Source organism: Mesitornis unicolor, unplaced genomic scaffold (assembly GCF_000695765.1).
Source record: "Mesitornis unicolor isolate BGI_N332 unplaced genomic scaffold, ASM69576v1 scaffold1453, whole genome shotgun sequence".
Classification (NCBI taxonomy): Eukaryota; Metazoa; Chordata; class Aves; order Mesitornithiformes; family Mesitornithidae; genus Mesitornis; species Mesitornis unicolor.
The window spans coordinates 143,124-163,554 of NW_010172376.1; the positions used below are offsets into that span (position 1 = coordinate 143,124).

General features: G+C 37.9%; 1 protein-coding gene across 1 annotated transcript in view; it reads left to right on the forward strand.

Annotated features, from left to right (window-relative positions):
* LOC104537450 (contactin-6-like) overlaps window positions 1–20,431 on the forward strand; it is a gene marked incomplete at its 3' end in the record, with an annotated part of 68,940 nt that overhangs the window by 37,443 nt on the left and 11,066 nt on the right. The window contains exons 6-9 of the mRNA XM_010180347.1: window positions 3,370–3,554; window positions 6,100–6,236; window positions 9,454–9,583; window positions 10,633–10,783. Coding sequence (XP_010178649.1) covers window positions 3,370–3,554; window positions 6,100–6,236; window positions 9,454–9,583; window positions 10,633–10,783 — 603 coding nt within the window. The remainder of the gene's footprint in view (window positions 1–3,369; window positions 3,555–6,099; window positions 6,237–9,453; window positions 9,584–10,632; window positions 10,784–20,431) is intronic.

Consider the following 20,431-nt stretch of genomic DNA (forward strand, 5'->3'; position numbering starts at 1 on the left):
AAGGACAGTTTTGCTGCTTAAAGCATCAACTTGTAAAACAGATTTGTTACAAAAAGCAATTTCATCAAAGTAAATCTAAGATTTAAATTCAGAAGGTTTTTTATGTTGAAAGGTTTCATATGACCTGTAGTAATAGTTCTTGTTCAGAGATTTGGTTATAAAAATGTAAACTAACATCAGAAAGAAGGTGAAACCAGCCAAAAAACCCTTGACTTCTGCTAAATACAATGACTGAAGATGCTGGAAAGCCTATGGTAATGAAGTGTCAGCAAAGGCAATGAAGAAATGCACATCTTGAGCTGCTGTGATAACCAAGGTCCTTCCTATGGATGATGACATGCAGCTGAGCTATGGATCCTCCTGCAGGCTGCTCATTTAACCTATAGCTCTGGCTGATGAGGAGCTGCTGTCCTGACAAATTAATTCCCTCTGCTGATAAAACTAGGCTACTTGGTGCAGGATTCCCTGGCAGGAAAACAAAGTATTGTTAAGTATTTATTGTAATTACACGTTTAAACACAGCAAAGTTGATGAACCAAACTCTGAGATTTTTGTCATCCTGCTACAGTTCATGTCAGAGGGAGTGCATTTCAAACACCCTTGTGTTTGGCCAAAAATAAGGCGAGTTTGCCTTGAGACATCCCCAGGGATGTCATTACAAGTATGTGGTGTGGATAAGGAGAACAGGACGGTGTCTTCAGCTCAAACCTTGGTAAACTTGACTTGACAATTTGACAGAAGGGGCCTTTTTCCACAGAGCCCTGCCTCTGGCCTTGGTGTCAGTGCAGACTTTCGTTATTCATGAAGAGTCAGTGCTAAGAGAAAACAAATGGCTAACAGAACAGGAAATATTTAGATGAAGCACTTCCAGGTAGCAGAGCATGAATGAACGCATCTAATTGTTGTTTTTCTTCTCCCGTATGGCTGCTAGTTTCCTTTAATATGTTTGTTACAAAAAAAAAAGATATCCAGAAGAGCTGCCTTTAAAGTAAGTAGTTAAATGCTTCTGGCATTCAGTGCACTGCATGCTTCTGTTATACAGCAGCTATTCACCCCGTTTAATATGCAATAGCATTTTAAAAGCCAGCCATGTTCTCCTTTGTGTTGTCAACAGTCTGTATCAATCTACCACAAGACTGCAAAACAACTCTGGCTGTTTTCCTGACTAGAGCACGGCAGTGATGGGACAGACCCATTCTACACAAAGGCTGTGGGGTTTTTTTAAATGACTAAAAAGCAACTCCATTTACAGAAATCCTGCATAAATAATGTCATGCAAGGTTTGTGGAGGAGACAGCACCTTTTAACAGACCAGTGCATCCAAGTAAAAAAAAGACATTCTTTTAAAGTTCCTACTAAGGAATAATATTAAACAAGTTTGCATCTGAAATAGGTTTTGGTCTCATAGTGAAGGGCAGTTAATAAATGTAGTTATGATGACTACTTTTGTCCAAAAAGATCTGGAATCTAACCAACTATATAGGTCTTGAACAAAAATGAGACACAGAATAATAAAATCTCAGTTGTTCTTTCCAGCTCTTTCACTGGTTAATGGTGTCTGACACATCTTGGTCTCATTCAGACTAAAAAGTTCAGCTGTATTAGAGGGGTCATGTAAGAGTCAGAACTTGTACATGTATAAATTGTGTATGTATGTATGCTATCCATATATATATGTGTGTGTATATATATATACACACATACCAGTGCAAAGCTAACTACAAAATCTGGAGCAGGTTGTCTGTGGTTCCAAACCATGTTCACAGTTATGATGGAAAATGTCAGGTAGCTGGAGAAATTATTATGCTGCTTTTAGAGCAGTTAGATCTGTGGTCTTGGGACTGATTTTTCTGTTTCACAGAAAGGACAGCTGGGAGGCTCCCTTGCCCAGCTGAACTCCCACCAGCATAAGGAAAGCATTTACAGACTTCCAGTGCACCTGTCTTGTCCTTCAAGCTCGAATGTAGAATTAAGCAAATGTGTAGGGTTGTTATTCACTGCATGCTGCAGTGGTCTAGCTGTCAATTGTCCTGTATATAGTCTGTTTCTGTTGATTTTTTTGTTTGCAGTTTCTCTGTTAACAACTGCCCAGATGTTCAATCCATGCGATTTGCTGAGTAATCTCACTTCTTTCGGGTCCTGGTTCTTCTGGCTTTGGGTGAACTTGTGAACATCATAGCCACACATAGTCAAAATGTGGAAAACAGGCCTAAACTTACCTGTGTTAAGTAATTAATCCATTCTGTATGGGTAGCTTGGTTTCTTTGGTCAATAGACAAGGATTTGAAGCAGGGACCTAAATAATTTAAGGTGTAAGCAGTTATAGCCTCTGCTAAAAAGGATTAAATACTTTGTAAGTCAGCACTACAGGCCAGAGACCTTGGGGACCAGCAGACAAGGGTAACGTGCACTTCTAATTTCCGTGAAAGTTATGTTTTCAAGTTCAGTACTGACTGCTGTTGATGTTGCTTCCAATGGAAAAGAAATTAGCATTTAGCTAAAGCCTCTGTAAAAAGCTATTCAAAATGTAACTGCTTGTCTGCTTAGAAAAAGCAGCTTACTTGAGTTTGCAGAAGCAGAAAAGAACTGTGAAATCCAAGGCTATTAATATTTCAAAGTGTTTTGGTGACATAATAGATCATGAAAGTGAGGCTTGTATGGTTTGTGATATTACCAGAAATCCAAGAAGTATTTATAGCTGCCTTTGCACTTGACTATTTTTTTATTGTATCGAATACATTAATCCAAATAGAAATGAAAATGATAGAAAGCTACAAAAAACATGAAACAAGAAATATTCTCTGTTTTCTCTATCTCCTTTCAGCCTCAATGTCTCATGCTTTCCCCTTCCTCATACAACTGTCTTTCTGCACTCCTCTACCCTGGCTCCCTTTTCTTATCCCTAGATTTATCAGTATTTTTAGGTCCCTTGAGTTCTCATTCAATATTTCCTCTTTTGAGGAGTGAAAATACCTCTAATGCTACAACGAATTTGTTTGCTCTGAAAACTGGTCAATAATTCAGTTCTTCTATGGTATTGATTTGGACTTCCAAAGGCATTCCTTCAGTGTCACACTGTTTAAAATCAGGACTGAGCCCTAAGTAAGAAGGAAGATGTGGGTAAAATCCAAATTGGCCTAAGAAGCAATCATGGACTCGATTGAAGACTTCATCTTGCTGTTGGGCTTGTGCCCCTAAATGAGTTGGACAGGTTTTAAAATCTGTTTTATGAATCTCTGTACATCATGCTTACAAACAGAAGTTATTTCTTTTAAAAAATATTATTATTCCTCGAAAGATTTTCAGATTATCTTTTCTCTGGTATAACGAATGCTCTCTCTTTTTCTCTAATGAAATATAATTATTTAGTCCTGTCCCTAGTATTAGCTGGAAGAGGTATGATGGAAACTCATTGGCAAAGAAAATTGAACACAATAAAACCAAGGGAGTTCTTGAAATCCCAGATGTCCAGCAAGAAGACGAAGGCTCTTATGAATGCATTGCAGGAAACATTCGAGGAAGAAACATTGCACGAGGTCAATTATTTGTCTATGGTAAGCAGATTGATTAATTTCTTCATTTAATTTTTTTTACAGAGCGTGATGGTGTTCAGATGGTTTTTCTAGATGAAGTCTATTAGCTCCTTACTGGAGATATGCAATGTAGTTCAGGTTAAGCTGATTAAAAAATGATTGGAGGTCTGCAGTGACCTTCACTGAATTACATCCTCAGCAAATAAAGATATTTTGCATTAAAACTCAGATTGAAAATGTGGGCTGTGCCATGATGAAGTTGTAAAGGTTAATATGAGGCAGAAAGAAATCCCTGGTACATTTACATGAAACATTAAGGGCAGGCAAAAAGATTTACTCCCAATAGCTCACAGCAGCATAAAGCTGTGCTGCCCCAGATGCAGATCAGGGAAGTATTCATGAGGCTTTGGTTCTTGCGAGTAAAAGATTATTTCACCTCCTATTCTAGCTGAACTGTATTGCTCCATAAACAGATGAGGGCAAAGCAGGAGAAACTCATTCCACTGCCTACCTCTCCTTCCTCCTTGTCGGAAAGTGGGGAATAATATTGCTGTGAAACTGTTCACCTTTTCCTCTTTCCTGCCTGCCTGTATTAATTTCCTGATCCAAGTCTCACATGATGGCCCTTGATAGCCAAGGTGAACTATATGCTCTTTGGTCCCATTGTTAATACACAGGGGAAAAAAAGTAGTGTATTTTGACATGAATAAGAATTTCTGGAGATCTTTTCTTTACCTCTTAAATCTTTCAAAAGAAAAGGAAAAAAAGTGCAACGTAACAGTGAGAAAAAAAGTTATAGAAAACTAGACAGAGCCTGCAATTAACAACTGTTGAGAAGACCTTGGCAAGTATCTATTTTTTTAAGTAAATCTCTTCTAATGAAGAGATGCAGATTTCGCTGATAAGCTACCAGTCTCCTGCAGCCATGGCTGATAACAAGATCTATGCCAAGAACAGAGCAGTCTGATGCTGTTTTGAATATTTAATTATTTCTTTGCTTTTAGGGGGTTATTTTTGTTCTCATTGCTCACTAATTTTTGCAGAACATCAATCAAGCAGTTCCATTAAAATTAAGTTCAGTAGATTACCTGGATATGATTGATAACAGCATAGGCAATTATGAAATTATGATCAGTTAATACAATCTAAAACAATGTGCTTATTAAATATTCTCTGTAAATTAATTAATAGCTGCTCATAGTGAAACATATAAACAGCACTCATGAAGATTTTGCACAAGTTTTTTTTATCGTATTAGGAGTGGACTGGTAAATTATCTACATAATTGACTTCCTCTTGCTTAATTTCTGTGCTGCTATGTTTTCACTCTGTAGGTAGCTTGTCTCTAGGAAATAGAATTTCTTTCCTGGATGCTGTCTGCTGTGTTATCTCATGCCTAGATCCCATGCCTTAGGCTCTGATTGCAATAAAAATGACATGTAATTAGAATCCCTTTTAGGCATGGTGAGCTGTATTCCAAATAATTTCCCATTCTGTGAAGCGCCTCATTGGCATTCTATTAATCTAGCGTTGGGCAATCTCGTGGTGCTTTGGGGTAAAGTCCTGAGCTACCCTGGGCTCATGCTGTAGAGAGAGGCTTGTTCTGCTACTCTCAAAGGATAATGGTTCTCTAAAGTTATATTACTCTATATAAGAACTAAATGTATGTGTGTGAATATATATTTGTATACATATGGAGACTACAGCATTATGATTTAATGACCCAGCCAAAATTTCTTCATGGGATGTAAAGACACCAGCCACTTATGCTAGAGGCAGAGGGACGCAACCTAGGATGTCACTTGCGTGTGGCTTTCGACTGTCCCAGAGTCAGATGGGTGTCAGTCACCCTCCTTAGGTCTCATATTCACCTATATCTTGACAACTATTCTAAATGTCAGCCTGCCTCACTCTAATTCCTGTACAGCTCAGTCATTGGGTACTTGGTTGTCTTAGTTTACAGAGCTCATATGTGATTCTTGCAAATTCTGCTTTTACATATTAACAAATTTGTGCCGATGTGCCACAAGTACTCAAAGTGTTATTCTAATCTGAGTAGCTCTTATTCCTTTCTGTAGTATTTGTGCTGTAAATTACAGACAAATAACTTTTATAGTCCTAACCCGTGGTCTCAAGTTTGTGGGTAAAACAGAGGCATAACATTTACAACCCATGTTTTCTATTAGCTACTGACTAATGATCTTGATATTTCTAGTTCTGGTAAACAAAGAGGACTGTTTTTCAGAATGTAGGGGTCTCAGTGCTTTCAGAGAGCATGTCCAGAATTCCAGGTATCTAAAATAACTGCTTTTGCAAATTTTGACCATAAAAAATTAATAATATCTAAACTGAATTTCCTGCTCACTAGCCACTTGATCTCTAACGTTTTCTCAAGTTAGTCTTGAAGTTTAATGACAGAGAATTGTTGTGCAGAATTCACTTGCAAGATCATAAGAATGTGTTAGACAAATACTAATTAGCCTTGCCCAGTTCATTAATTAATGGCAGCACACCTCCAGCAAAATAATTTTTCTTGTGCTTAAAATGGTTTGTGTATTCTTTTCAGCACTCCCTGAATGGGAGAAAAAAATCCAAAATGCCTTTCTGTCTCTCTATGGCAGTTTATTTTGGGAATGTAAGGCAAAAGGAAAACCAAGCCCTTCTTACAGCTGGTTAAAAAATGGCCAGCTGCTCACATCAGAGGTAAGGTTCCTGCAGTCTTGTTTGGTGTCTCACTCATCTTTCTTGTTTTTATCATGATTTAGTAATTACATTTCTTCTACAGTGCATTACCTTTTTCCCAGAAATTTTATTAAAGCTTAACATACCAAAATAAGCACAACATAACAGCATGAACTCTTTGTAGCACAAAGGCTCAGTACTTTGAGTTCATCTTTATTGAAAAGGTATGGTATTGCCAGTTTATATAGATGTATGTGTGTGTGTACACAGATTTCTTCATATAATTTATCTTACAGAATTTCTAATTGCTACAAGATATGGCAGTAGGTATGCATAGGTTTAAAAATATCAATTACACTTAGTGAAAGCAGGGTCTATCCAGAAACACTAAACACATTTGTAGACATAACCTGTAATTTCGGAAGCTGATAGGATGCCAACTGACTGTTTGTGGAAGAGCATTTCAGAGATGGCATTGCAAGCTGATCAGCCTGGGAACTTGTGTTATTGTTTCTGTTCCTAATCTGTAGGTTGGATGGACCTTTGGTCTTATGCAGTACGACCATTCTTATGCTATGTTAATCCTTTAACTGAATTTATCAGTCAGCTATGAAAATCAGTTAAAATTGAGGTTAATGTTTTTCTGGTGCTATGTAGAAGAAGAATAAAAGAAAACCATATGAAGTTATAAGGAAAAGGAAAGGCAAATCTTCCAGACTTCAGATGGCGACCTCATGGAGAACAGCTTCTGTGACAACAGACTCTTTGCTGTGTTTGTATTCTGCTGAGGCCAAGTTTTCCCTTTTTATTAAGCATCTATTCAGCATCTATCGGACATAAAATGGCATGACTCATCTTTAATGCATTTTTACTTGGAAAAAAAATAATAATACTGTGATTAATTTCTCTCTAGCAAGAATAGATACAGAACAATTTCCAGAACATATGGGGCAACTTAGCATCTGCTGGGTTGAAGAACCAATACTTGTTTGACTTAGTAGTACTTATTTGAAGCAATTGGAGGGGATCCAATCTTCCATATGTTTTCTCCTGGATTAGTCCTAAACAGAGCCCAGCTAGGTCTGAGAGGGCTAGCCAGAATTCACTTGGATTGCAATTTTTCTGAACCTGATCATTCTACTCATTGTCACCTCTTCCAAAGAAAGATTATCTGGTTTCTCTCTCTTTGAAGACTGCAATATTTAGAATCTGTCATTCTTCAGTTGCATCGTTTCAATAAAAAAGAATAAAACACTCTACAGACACATTTTCAACCGACATTTTCACAGTACTTACAGTGTATTGTAAATGGAATACTTCAGGCAAACAAAATGCTGAATGTTATTGCTCAATGGATGAAATGGATAGTTTGGAGGTGAAAGTACAAGGAAAGTGTAATAAAATATTCAGTCTGTCACAGCACCCTGCTTGTTGGAAATAGCACAGGAAGAATGCCTTCCAGAGACTTTCTGCCTTAGGGCTGATTCTGAGGATACTGTTTACCCTCTGTCAAACCTATCTCCCTGACCACCTCGTTGGTCATCCCAGCATTATTCCTGCTTGTGTACATGGTGTGCTCTTTTCTTTTCTTTGTCTGCACAGCTCAAAAGAGCCATCGGAGAATGGTGCGGAATTCAGCATGTCTATGAAACAGGAGTATTGCTTCAGAAAGAAGTTTTATATTTAAAATCTGTTTGTAAAAATAGAATGCATTCAAAGGATAGCAAACAGCCTGAAGGAGAAACTAAGTACTCAAAAACTATCTGTAGCAAGAGCCCCGAAAATATAACAGTAGATAAGTAAAGTAATGCTGTTAATTAGTTTGGAATACACCAGTCACAAAACTGCAGGCTGTGCTCTTATCAAATTTCCAAGCTAAACAAGGTTGGGCTGGATCAGTTCTTGGTGGGGAAACCTCCGAGGAAAAGTCAGGGTATAAGAAAATAGAGGTTCCATGTCCCCATAGTTCGCACTCTCTGCCTTACAAGCACCACAAGAGAAATCTCCCCAACAGGCTGTGCAACTGGCTCGTCTGAGGCAACTTGACAAGTTAGATTATATATGTTCAGCAGTTCACAAATACATTTTAGATGCTTGTAGCTGTTCAGCAAAGGCTCTGCTGTATACTCTAACAGTGTATGCTCTCATTACTCCTTCAGAGGCAGCGGAGACAGTCTAAAGGAGCAGCATATATTATAGTAATATCTGTTGTTTCAGGCTTGCATTTGATGATGGAATTTATATTTCCTGTTGTGGCTTGCTTCCACACTGATCTGTTTTGAGGAACTTATTCGTTGCTCCTTCTCCGTGTTACACTTTGCAGTAAAGCTATTATTGTTCCTGCAGGCTAGTAATTGTAAAATCACCAAATACTTAGCTTGAAATTATTCTTGTTGCATGAAACAGGCTTTTTCCTGTTATCAAAATAAAGCTAATAAAACTCCTTTTAATACACCAAAAACCAAGCTCTGGTCCAAATTTACCTACTGTGCAGTTTTCTCTACTTCATCAGAACTGCACTGAAGAAACTCTGCGTGTGTAGAAATTCAAGCCATGAGGAACATGGCTCTCTCTCTGATCTGAGCAGCTGCCTGTGGGTTCCCAATAGGAATTCAAAAGTGTTGGCTTTCAGTAGAGCTTTTTCAGTAAATCATTTTTCTGTGACTTGTGATCTGATGACATTTGAAATGTTTCCATTATTTGAGCAGCTCTGTCTCCTGTGGAGCTTTACTGATCATCTTAGATTATAATCATCAGATTCATCTAACGGGATGAGAGGGGTAGACTATGCTTCAACATACCCCCAGACAGGGCTGCAGGTGCTGCTTCTCAGGAGCTGGATGGAAGATGCTCCAGGCTCCCAGCGTGGAACAGCCGTACCTGCCCTGCGGTAGCTCCTTCTGCTTCACGGTGAAGCACACCCACAGATTCATAGTTCATCAGTGCAGAGAAACACATGTCACAGCTGAAACATCTGGGCAAACCTCCCCAAGGCAATGACTCTGCAATGTGTGCCTAGAGTTCTTGAAAAGTTTGAAGAGCTAAGAGGTCTGAAAACATAACCACCATCATATAGCTGAGGTATACATCATATTTCTGATATGTTCTTCCACATTGCTTCCAAGAAAATAACATTGCTTCTAAATTATGATCAGGTGTCTGTGTGCTACCCAAAAAACTTTGGGATTGTACACTTATTGGCTCTGTTCATGTTTTTTGCTTGTTTTTCTTTTATCAGGAAAGAATTCAAATAGAAAATGGAACTCTAGTCATACCGATGTTGAATATGTCAGACTCCGGCCTCTACCAATGCGTGGCAGAAAACAAGTACGACACTATTTATGCCAATGCTGAGTTGCGGGTGATAGGTGAGTAAATGTCACTAAAATGAGCAGGTACTGAGTATAACAGGACACTCATTGAAAAAAATTAATTGAAATTAAGAAATTAATGCATTAAATTCCACCTAGCTGTTCAGGTCTGTTGATATGTCTTTGCTGCTTGCTCTTCACCTACGTGCGCATGTTTGTTTGTTTATTTTATTTCATGACTGGTTTTGTGGAAGAATCTAATCCCATGTGTCTTTTTTTTATTACATACACACAAGTTTAATGAATGCTCTTTCTCACTTAGTATTTTGAGTTATGGATAATTATTTTGCACTTTCAGAAAGCAGGAAAAATAGTTTTAACTGTAAACTAAGAGCATATGGCAAATATGTATATAAAACCAAATAATGTAGGAAGTAATCTCATCAATGATTATCAGAGATGCACGTAAAAGGGAATTTGTTAATATATTATAAAACATATTCTGTTATAGATATCCAAATATAAAGTTTGTTCAACAGCCAGATACCAGTGAAACCAGAAAAACACAGACTTTAAGAGCACCTCTTGGACAGATCTTGTGTTTTTTCCTTCTGCAAGAGTGAATTTTCACATAAATTACTGGACAAATAAACACCTTTTCTGAAAACAGCGTTGGTTTATGAACAGAAAGCCACTGAAAAACTGTGTTGTAATTGAATATTCTGCGCAGACAAATACACGTGGCTGGGATCAGGAGTGCAATGTTTATCCTGCTGACATAGCTCTGCTCAGGATCCCCATTCTTCATCACAGATAGACCTATTCTCCCAGTCTGCAGATAACCCTAAGGAAAGATTGGCAGAGCAGAGAGTTCCTAGGTAGACGGTTTAGAAACAGCATAAATAAGATACAATGAATTATATTCTTTGCTACTTAAATACATTTTTCATGTTTGATATATCTACTTTTGCAGAAATATCAAAAGCAAAGCAATTACTGGATTCACCTACTATGTAGCTCCAAGAGAAGAATTTAGCAAGTTCATTTAGTAACTTGTCAGCTGCATGCTCTTCTGCTCTTCTTTCTTCTTACTTCTCTGTCTTTAGCTGCAGCACCTGATTTCTCCAAAAATCCTTTGAAAAAAATATCTGTTGTTCAAGTTGGAGGTGAAGTTACAATTGGTTGTAAACCGAGTGCTTCTCCCCGAGCAGTTATTAACTGGAGAAAGGGCTCAGAGGTTCTGCGCCAGAACAAAAGGTACCGTCATAAACCAGTTGCTGGATTGTTGGGTGTTCTCTGTTATAATAATACCATGTAAACATCACTGAAACACAGCTGGCTTAGTATTGCTTTTGACAGCTCATTGACAGAGAACTTTGATGCCAGAGGCCTATTTGTCTTTAGCAGTGGCCATAAATTTCTGCAGATATAAAGCTGGTTGAGAGAACAAAGCCAAGCCAAATACACACGGGTAACTGTGTGGTACATACGTTTGCATTCATCAGCAGTTAATTCACTGCAACGCTATCAGAGCTGACTGTTTACCACACGTGAAGCCCAAGTGAATCATCTTCACATGGGAGACATCAGTGGAGGCTTCAGGGAAGCAGAATATACCCCCAGGCAGTGGCATAATTGCTTTGCAGCTGTACAGGTTGTACAATAACCCATAGCTAAATCAGCCTCCATATTCCCTGTCTCTTCTGTTTAGGAACGATTTGGCCACTGGACCACCATACTGGTACACTACCTCACCAACCGGTATGGCGTTGCACTGTCTTCAGTAGGGCTTTACTGATGTTTTTGCTGGGATGGCTAATAGCTTATTTGTGAGCTGCCACAAACCGTCTACGCTATTACATGCTAAGGTCAATTAAGTGGTAAAGTATTAAAATCAAAAGCGACTTACTGACTTAACTTGTGAGTAGTACACACAATATAGAACCGTGATGATATTTCCATGTACAAATGTAGACAGAGTGATGAAATGGGCATCCGTGTCTAAGTGCTGTAATCTTTCTCAACATCTCTTTTGGTTTACAAATATGACAGCAACACTGTTTTATCACATTATCATTTTCAAAGACTGAAAACAGATTCAGTGATTCAGAAAGCTCTAGAAATTGAACACCAGATTTTGCACACTGGGCCGGTTGCTCAAGGAGGTTAATTTGGGTCACGTAAGACTTCAAATAATTGTAATTCATTAAAACAACATTACTCAAAACTGACACAGTGAAATATCTCCCTATCCCATACTGCAGTAATGTACAATGCAGATAAAAGTAAATTAGGTAAGTATATGGGAAAGACAGTGCAAATCTGAGAAGAGCTATTTCACATAGGTACTTGCAATGAAACACAAAAATTTGGGTAAACAATTTGTGCTGCAGGACGTAGAGAAATTTCCAGTGATGACCCCACAGCCCCTTCCAGCAGTGGCAGCTTTATTTTCTGTTTCACTGCTCAGCTAATGATGAAAAATACTTTTCTAACTAGTACTCACTCAAATCTTTCTTATTTGCATTTTGATTTTATAGTCTGTTCAAGAAAAGTGCCTGTTCACTCCTATTAGCAGCAGCCTATCCCTACAACACGTAGAAAGCACGCTTAGTATGCAGTTTGCCACAGGTAATCTCTGCATTTTCTGACATTGATGAGAACAGGAGAGAGGAGAGCACTGTTTTAAACTTACAATTTAAATAGTTGAATTAAGCCTAGATCTTGAGGTTCTAGTACCATGATATATTCTCCATCTGATTTGCTTATAAAAAGTATTTACATACTGCACACGGCATTTACTTGTGTTTCTGTATTAATTTACTAACAACAATTATAAGCACGCTGTAATTTTTGAGCATCCCAGAAGGCCTGCTGCTACTTAGCGGGAGTAAACAAAACGAGCAGGATTTACTTGGAGGCAAAGGGAGAGAGCATTTAAACTCTCCATGTGCAAAACATTACCACCAGGGTGTCCACTGGTGCAGAGTCGAATTTATGAGGCTTTTTGATTATTAAATGACGAAATAGCTAATGCTATGCTTTTAAAGAAGAGAAAACAAATCAACTACGCAGTATTTTTCCAGAGATCTTTGTGACAGAAAGCAGAAAATGAAACAAGGATTTGTATGGCTGTGATTAAAGTACACAGCTAATTAAAGTACTAAAATCACATATATCTTTGCAGAAGGACTCTGGTTTGCCTCTTTCTATGTATATGATTAAATCCTCACGTGTCAAACACAGATTAACTATTTTAACTAAAGCTTTCCTTATTTCTGCTCCCATTTTATTGTGCAGTATTTATTATCTCTACGGATGGACTCCTTTACCTTTACTCCTTTAGCCTTTATTTTCCTTTTTTCTTTTTTTTAATTAATCTGGTTGGGTCAAAAAAAAAAAGGAAATACCAACTCCTTACAGTTCTGACAGCAAAACTGTGATGGACACATTGATAAATAAGTCAAATCACATAGCTGATTCAGAACAAATCACTGCTCTCCTTGATCATCTGAGCTCTAAATGTGGCAGGATAACACTGCTTTATATTAATGCTAGTTTGTAAGTATGTAATCAAAAGTGATCTAACTAGGAAGAGTTAATTAATAGACTATCCATATTACTAATAAAAACAACACGAAATACTTTCTTTTTAATTTTATTTCCTCTGAAGGTTTTTTATCAAGGCTTTTTAAGTTTATGAAGTTGCAATATTTGAAAAATATCTTAACATTTCCTGAGTCTCAAGTGTAATCTTCTCAATCTCTTGCCACTGCCCAGCAGTGAAGGTCTTCCAGCCCCTTTCCAGGGACAGTGAAGGTTTCCTCCATCTCTGTTTGTCTCTCACACCTTTTATGGAGTTCAAACGCATCATTACCCAGATCTTCAACAGCTTGTATGCTCTGATTTATGTACAATATTTTATTGCATTTTAACCATACACTTACGACCTTCTATAAAAATTCCCAAATCAATCATTTGCATTTGATGGTACAGCAAAGTCTGACTATACCTGTACCAGGTCTGCTTACGATTCCCAGTATTAATGTCCCATCTCTATTGAGTATTCTACTTCAAAATTTTCAGAAATAGCTGAATTCCACCCCCATTCAAATGGTTTAGCCCCTGAGTAGTGGGATTTATCTTTGGTTCGTGCTGCTGGCTGCCTTAGAGAGAGGCAATTCATAGTTGTCAGCTTCAGGAATAAGAATTTTAAAAAATCTACAGTTGGCTAATCTGAGTTGTTTTTACCTGCTCTCTCTTCACATGATCTCCCAATCACCTTCTCTGGATCATCTAGCAGTACAGGTTCAGGTTTTCTTTTGGGCAAATAACCTCCTTCTTTGGTTCAAAGTCTTGAGAAATTGAGCTTTTGGGAGCAAAACCACTTGTCCAATGGGCAACTGTTTGAAAAGATTTTGCTTGCCCTTTGCTGAATGTATGACTTTTTCTTGCCAGGTGCTGTGGATTTTAGCTCAATGTAGTAATAAAATGCAACAAAGAAAAAGAACAGGCTTCATGCTTTGAACTCCCACCCTGTGGGGTTCGACACAGATATGAGCTATTTTCATGTATGTCATATATAGTCAGTAAGTGCAATTGGAGTTTTCTTCATCTCACTTCTATCATGTGTCCACTGAGGAAAATAAAGATAAGGGAACAATTAATATATTAAATAAAGCATATTTGCAAGTCTATACACTGATCTTATCACAAATGTATGACTTACCACCTTCAGTGAATTCAGAATCAGGACCTTCATGGAAAACTGATTTTGTAAAATTCTTTTTGATGGAAGCATTTTAATAAATGGGAACTGAGACCCTTTTACTTCACCAGAGAGAGGTGCTATTCCCTCACCATGAGCTGAGGATCCCCAAACACTGTAGTGAATGCATATAAACATATGTGATTCACTCCACTTAAAATGTAAATGAGGATAGCTGAGGGAAAACTGAGAATTGAGGTAGGCTGAAAGAATGCATTAGTCATATACAGCACTTTCCATGCATTAATAATCAGTAATAAGCAAATATTCATAATTTAAATTGTTTTCTGGGGACTGGACAAGAAGTATGTTTAGGGGTCAATAAAATATGCTCAATACTTGTTGGCTCCTAGACTTGCTTGTAGGACACAGTTCATCCCATCTCTGTGAAGGATGGTAATTGAATCTCTGCCATAAACAAAGCTGTTCTACACGGTAAATTCTCTCTCCCATGCCACACTAGTTTTTGGTGTTTTGCACTCAGGTTATTGCAGTTTCTCAAAGGAAACATGGGAGAATGATTGAATACCGAAATGAAAAGCTGTCTTTCTTTTCTTATGCAAAGAAAACTGAGCAAATGTTATGACTGGAGACTTCTGACACTATGGGTGAGGGGAATTATCTGGTAATTGCTGAGGTCTTACAGCTGCCCCTTGAAGCTTCAAACTGAAGGGATTTCTCCTGCCCCCATGTTAAATGCAAGGGCCCAGCAGGTTTCATTAACTGAATGCTTGGATCTGCTCACAGCCACATTCTGCATCTGGATCGCTCTACCAGTCTCCTGGGCAGCCTTCGGAGCACTTGTGGCCACCATCTGCTTCTGCCTTTCTTCTGCCGCTCTGCTGTTCAAAGTCAGACTGCAATACCATGAACGTTTTAACACATTTGAAATATATTTGTTACTTGGAAAAATAATTCTATTTTATGGCTGCTGTTAGAATAGTAGAAATAGGGAGTTAAAAAAATACAGGCAATTAATTGGTAAACAGGAGAAGTCCTCAATCCACTGATCAAATACAACATACAAGACACACTGTGCTGTGAAATAGCATTTCAGCTTGAACCAATTTGAAAACAAATGTGTCAGGGCAGTTCAACAAACTTCAACGAAACATTTCAATTACCAGAATGTCAACACTGTTTGTTTAGCTTGTACTGAAACCTTCCAGTATATCCGTTATCTTTAAAAAAAAAAAAAAAGAAAATCTGCCTGGGGAGGAATCAAGACAAAATGGATTGAAAATTCCAAAATTTGCACTACTCTACTAACAAAGGAGGAGACTGATGTTACTTAACTTTTATTTAGCTGCAGTCAATATGCAGTCTAAGGTCGTTATTTACTTTTTCTTGGCAGGCACCTCCATCTCAAATGAGATATGTAACTTTTAGATGAGCAAAGCTGGAGGAATGAAACCTATCCACAGCGTCTGAAAAAAAACCAACCCCTACCTATATTGAAGTTGGACCAGATGAGTAGTACAGGCATAGAGAACTTTTGTTTGTCGTGCTGCTTAGTGCCACAAACCACCCTGCTTTATGCACCCACCATTTGCAGATAAAGTTAGTACAGACATTTATATGCTGGTAACAAGTTTCATATACAACATATTTTCTTATGCTATTCCAGCACTTACCAGTCTATTCCCAGCTTTCTACAGCAATGTGGCTAGGTGAACAGCAACGAGATATTAGTATTTCTCTTATTTCATTTTTTAAGTCTGGTTTTTGAAACCTGGATTAAGTGTATCTCCATTTTTATCCTTCTCACTTTTCTACCACAAGAAGCTTTACATAGCTTTGATGATATGCCTTAACCCTTCTATCTTATCAATGTCTGTGTGCTTGTAAAGAAGTTCATTTCCTATTTTAGTTTTTAAATAGAACACTTGAAGTGTGGGCATCAGCAATCAGATCAAGTCCAGATTTCTTAGATACCATCACATAAGTCAACGTGAATACAAATTAAGCTTATCTCTTGATGAAATTCATAACAGAACAAGCCAATAAACCTAATTTCATCATGTATTACTGTCTACTTAATGCAATAGTGTTTAGCACATCAGATAGCGTGAGCATCAAGTAAGCAAATGAACCATATGTTCTCACGTATAAGAAAGAATGACAACCTGCGTGATGCTGGATTTATTACAATTTCCCTTCTGTGTGACACTTCTCTAATACAATTTTAAATTGTTCCTACTCAGCTCTTGGGAACCTTGTTAAGTTGAGCCTTTCTGAGGGGCTGTCCTACACTCTGAGATGTCCCAAGCAATCTGTCACTCTTCCATGCCACACGGAGTTGCAATAAACCAAACCCAGTGAATGTCAGTGCTGTGCCCTCTCTCCTTTTCAGTTCATGTTCTAGCCCTGCTTTGTGCACATACTCTGATTGATGTTCAGGATTTGATCCAAAGCCAGCTTAATCTCATTGGACCTTTTCCATTGCCTTCAGCAGGTTTTGAATCAAGGTTCCTAATTAGGGGTTTGCACAAAAAAATAATGAGAGATTGCAACCTTCTGTGCTGCTCTTCTTGTCCAAGTTGTAATGTCATGCATATCATTGCCATAGCGTACAGAAATACTAGTATTGGATGAAAAACATGATGCAAAAACACCAAATAAGAGATAGTCCCTGTGTGTGAAGGATGTGTGAAGGTTTATGTGAGCGAAAGCATAGAAACGGCACCTTGAGAACACAGTGAATGCCAGCATGAAGGGTTTGTAGGAGGATACAAACACCTCTGGTTTAGCCATGGGATTTTATTATATATGTCTTCTATGAGAATTAAAAATCTCTTCAAATTTTTAGTGAAAGGAGGAGTCTGCTTAAAGGACACACACATCTTGCATGTTAAAAAACACATAACATTTCTATGATCTATGTTATTTTGAGCAAGGATGTCTCTTGAAGGTTTCAATGAACCACATACAGTCCCTATCATTTTTGCTCAAATTAAGCATAAATTCAATAGCCCAGTGAGGATTGCCCTAGGGTTTCCTTCAAGCCAACAGGTGGTCCAACCAGCTTCTCAGTGGAAGAAAAATAGAGATTTTGTTTCTTTGTTCTTTTCTGCCCTAGAAATCATTTTACCTGAGTTGGGGATTTCAAACTATTCATTCCAAAATCCCTTTCCTCATTCAATCATTAAAAATTAATCAATCCAACATTAGAACGTACTTACTACAAGAGTATCTCCAACGCTGTGTTTCTATTTGTGTGTGTGTGTACATGAACATGCTCTCCAGGATTTCTGAAAGCAAGCCAGTACCACGCTGTGTACCTGGTGTCCGCTACTTGTATATACAGAACACTTTAAAGCTAACAGCAGGTTTTAGTGTACTTTTATTTTTGAAATATGTTCTGACAAGCAGATAGGGAAGAAGATTCCTGTAAGTGAATTAAACTCCCACACAGAGGGTAATTCAGGGCCTTATGTACTGTTTAAATTCTACTTAAGTCCCATATTAAGGGCTTAGTTTTACATCTGAAGTGAATTTGGCTGTATGAATGGCTGTGTCTGAACTCATAATGTCTGAATCACAAAAATAGTGATTAATGGTGGAATTAGATTGAATAGTAGTAGCGTGGGCACACTATGTTGTGCTGAAAGAAATTTGATGTACTAGAGTTATCAACATTTCATAAAAACAGCAGAACTTGTTGGCAAATAGAAAAAAAATGGCAACTTTTTTCTTTGGCAGTTCTGTCCGTTTTCTACCTGGATTCTCACTGCAGAATTTCTCGAAGCCTGGTTCTCCACCCTTTTCTTCTCAGTGTACTACTTTATTACTATTTTTTTTCCTGCTATGGATGTTCAGACTAATCAAGGTAGGGCTACACAAATACAATGTTTCATTATGTCCTTTCCACAAGGTAGATTAATAACCAAGAAACCCTTCTTTTTGCCTGGACATGTTAAGGTATGGCTCTTGTCTCAGTCTGGGGTTATACCAAACCTCTCCTCTCACGACATCCACTGTTCAGATGCAGATTTGAAGTAGGGCAAGGACAGACACAGGGAAGAGAAGAGTCACAAACAGCCATATCTTGTAAATATGACATGAAACCAAGACCAGAAACGTGTGTGTTCATTTGACACAGCAGACTGAGGATGAACAGGCTCACAAGCACCTTTTTTGTCACTTTTTTGTCAGTTTTTCCTTTGGTCTTCACATAAGAACACCTGCCTCACATTTAATACTTGAGTATGTTATAGACAGGGCAAAACAACTTTTACTATTTCATGTTAAAGGAAGTACCATCTCATGAAAATATTGTGAGTGGAAGCTTTACACTGGGGTATAACTCGGTTCAGATGTCTGCATACGTTTACATAAAACAAATATTTGTGGTCCCAAATTACAGAGATTCTATGCAAAAAATAATGTTCCCTTTTAGGAACAGAGAGGAATTCTAGGAAATAGCAAGGAAGAGTAATACAACATCACCTTCTATCGCTGCTAATAGTATTCCTTTCTAAAATGTTTTAATAAGACTATTCAGTTAGACTGTGTAACTTTGTTTTGATCCAAATAGTTAACAGAGTCTAATGACATTTTACTTCATTAATTGTCAGTCAACTCTGAAGCTCATTTATATCAGCATGCAGATAAAGAAAATCTTCTTTTAAGCATAGTTTATTGAATGGCAATACTATTAGCATGCAAATTACACTCAGAATAGGATAAACAGGTACAAAGATCATTAACATATGATACAGACAGATCTCAGATGAGATTCAGTGGGACCTTTTCAAAAATACCAGAGCAGACATCAGCAGGTACAATTCATTCGCTCAGTCAAACTTTACTCACATTATATCTGCATAAATCACTAGTAATTCTGAGTCACCTGAGAGCTGCGCTCATGTTTCTGCCCCTCACTTGCTTCCCCTTGTACTTTTTAATTCAGCCTCTCTCATGCCTCTCAGTCTTTGTAAAATTAGAAAAGTCAGTTATTGTCTCAATGTCTGCTAGCATATCTGAAGAAATTTATAAACAATACATCTTTTTGCAGCCTATGGAAGCAAGCGTTGTTTTTGCTCTCGAGCAGTAAAGTGAGACTGAGAAGACATGGTTTCAAATAGGATTTCTCAGATAATAAAAATTACTTTGCCTCTGATTTCATCAGATCCAGCCTGCTCCATTTTTATCTGCACAGGGCTATGATGATGACTTCAATAACATTATGAGGTGTCAGACATGTGATGTTAGAGGCAGACGGGAGAAGAGAAGAGTGAATCTTCACATTAAGTATCAGGGTTACTTTATTTTGAAAGGAATTGTTTTATGCCCTTGAAGAGACAGCTGCCCCACTGGCAGTGCTGAAATCTGCAGAAGTAGGCTTGATTCGCCCCCAGTTTTACACCACTGCAGCTCAACCAATTTTGATGGGGATTTCAAAGACTTTTGCCGTATTGAATTAATGGAATTCACATTCACGAATTAAAATCTCACCTATCTCTGAAACAAATTGGCTGAACAATGCAGCAGTGCACAAATATTACCTCTGCTGCTCTTTAATATCTAATGAGTTGGCACCTCTTTCTTTTATCAGATTTTATTTTCCTATCAGCCTTGTTAAATACATATTATTCTTTCATGCTCTTAAGATCAAAGCAAATAGCCATCAACAATCTTTTGTTCACATGAGACAACACTTGCAGAGATGGTTTGTTTGGCCTGGTTAATTAAAAGCTGTACCTATCATCCCTGCTTGATTTCTCAAGTTCTTTACTTAAAAAAATGTGTGACAATTTTAATGAGCTCTCACTCCTTCCCAGCCTCACGTCTTCTGCAGAAACCTTGAAAACTCTTGTTTTTGAAGATTAGGCAGAGTTTTGACTCCAGCAGATCTTGTGTAGGTAGGTGGTTCTCCGTTTCTGTGTGTAACTCTTATCTCGCATACTAATGGAGTCACTCGGAGAGGACAAGGACGTGGATCAATCCAGTGGAATAAGCAGATTAAAGACAAAAAAAGGACATTGCTTGCACGATGCTTAAGTAAACTGGGGAAAAACTTCTCACAAACTATTGTGGGACTATAGGTTTGCAGAGGTTCAAAGAGCTTTAGATTTGTTCCTGAAGACACATTTCATCCCATATAGAAAAGCGCTGTATCTAGATCCAGCCCTGGG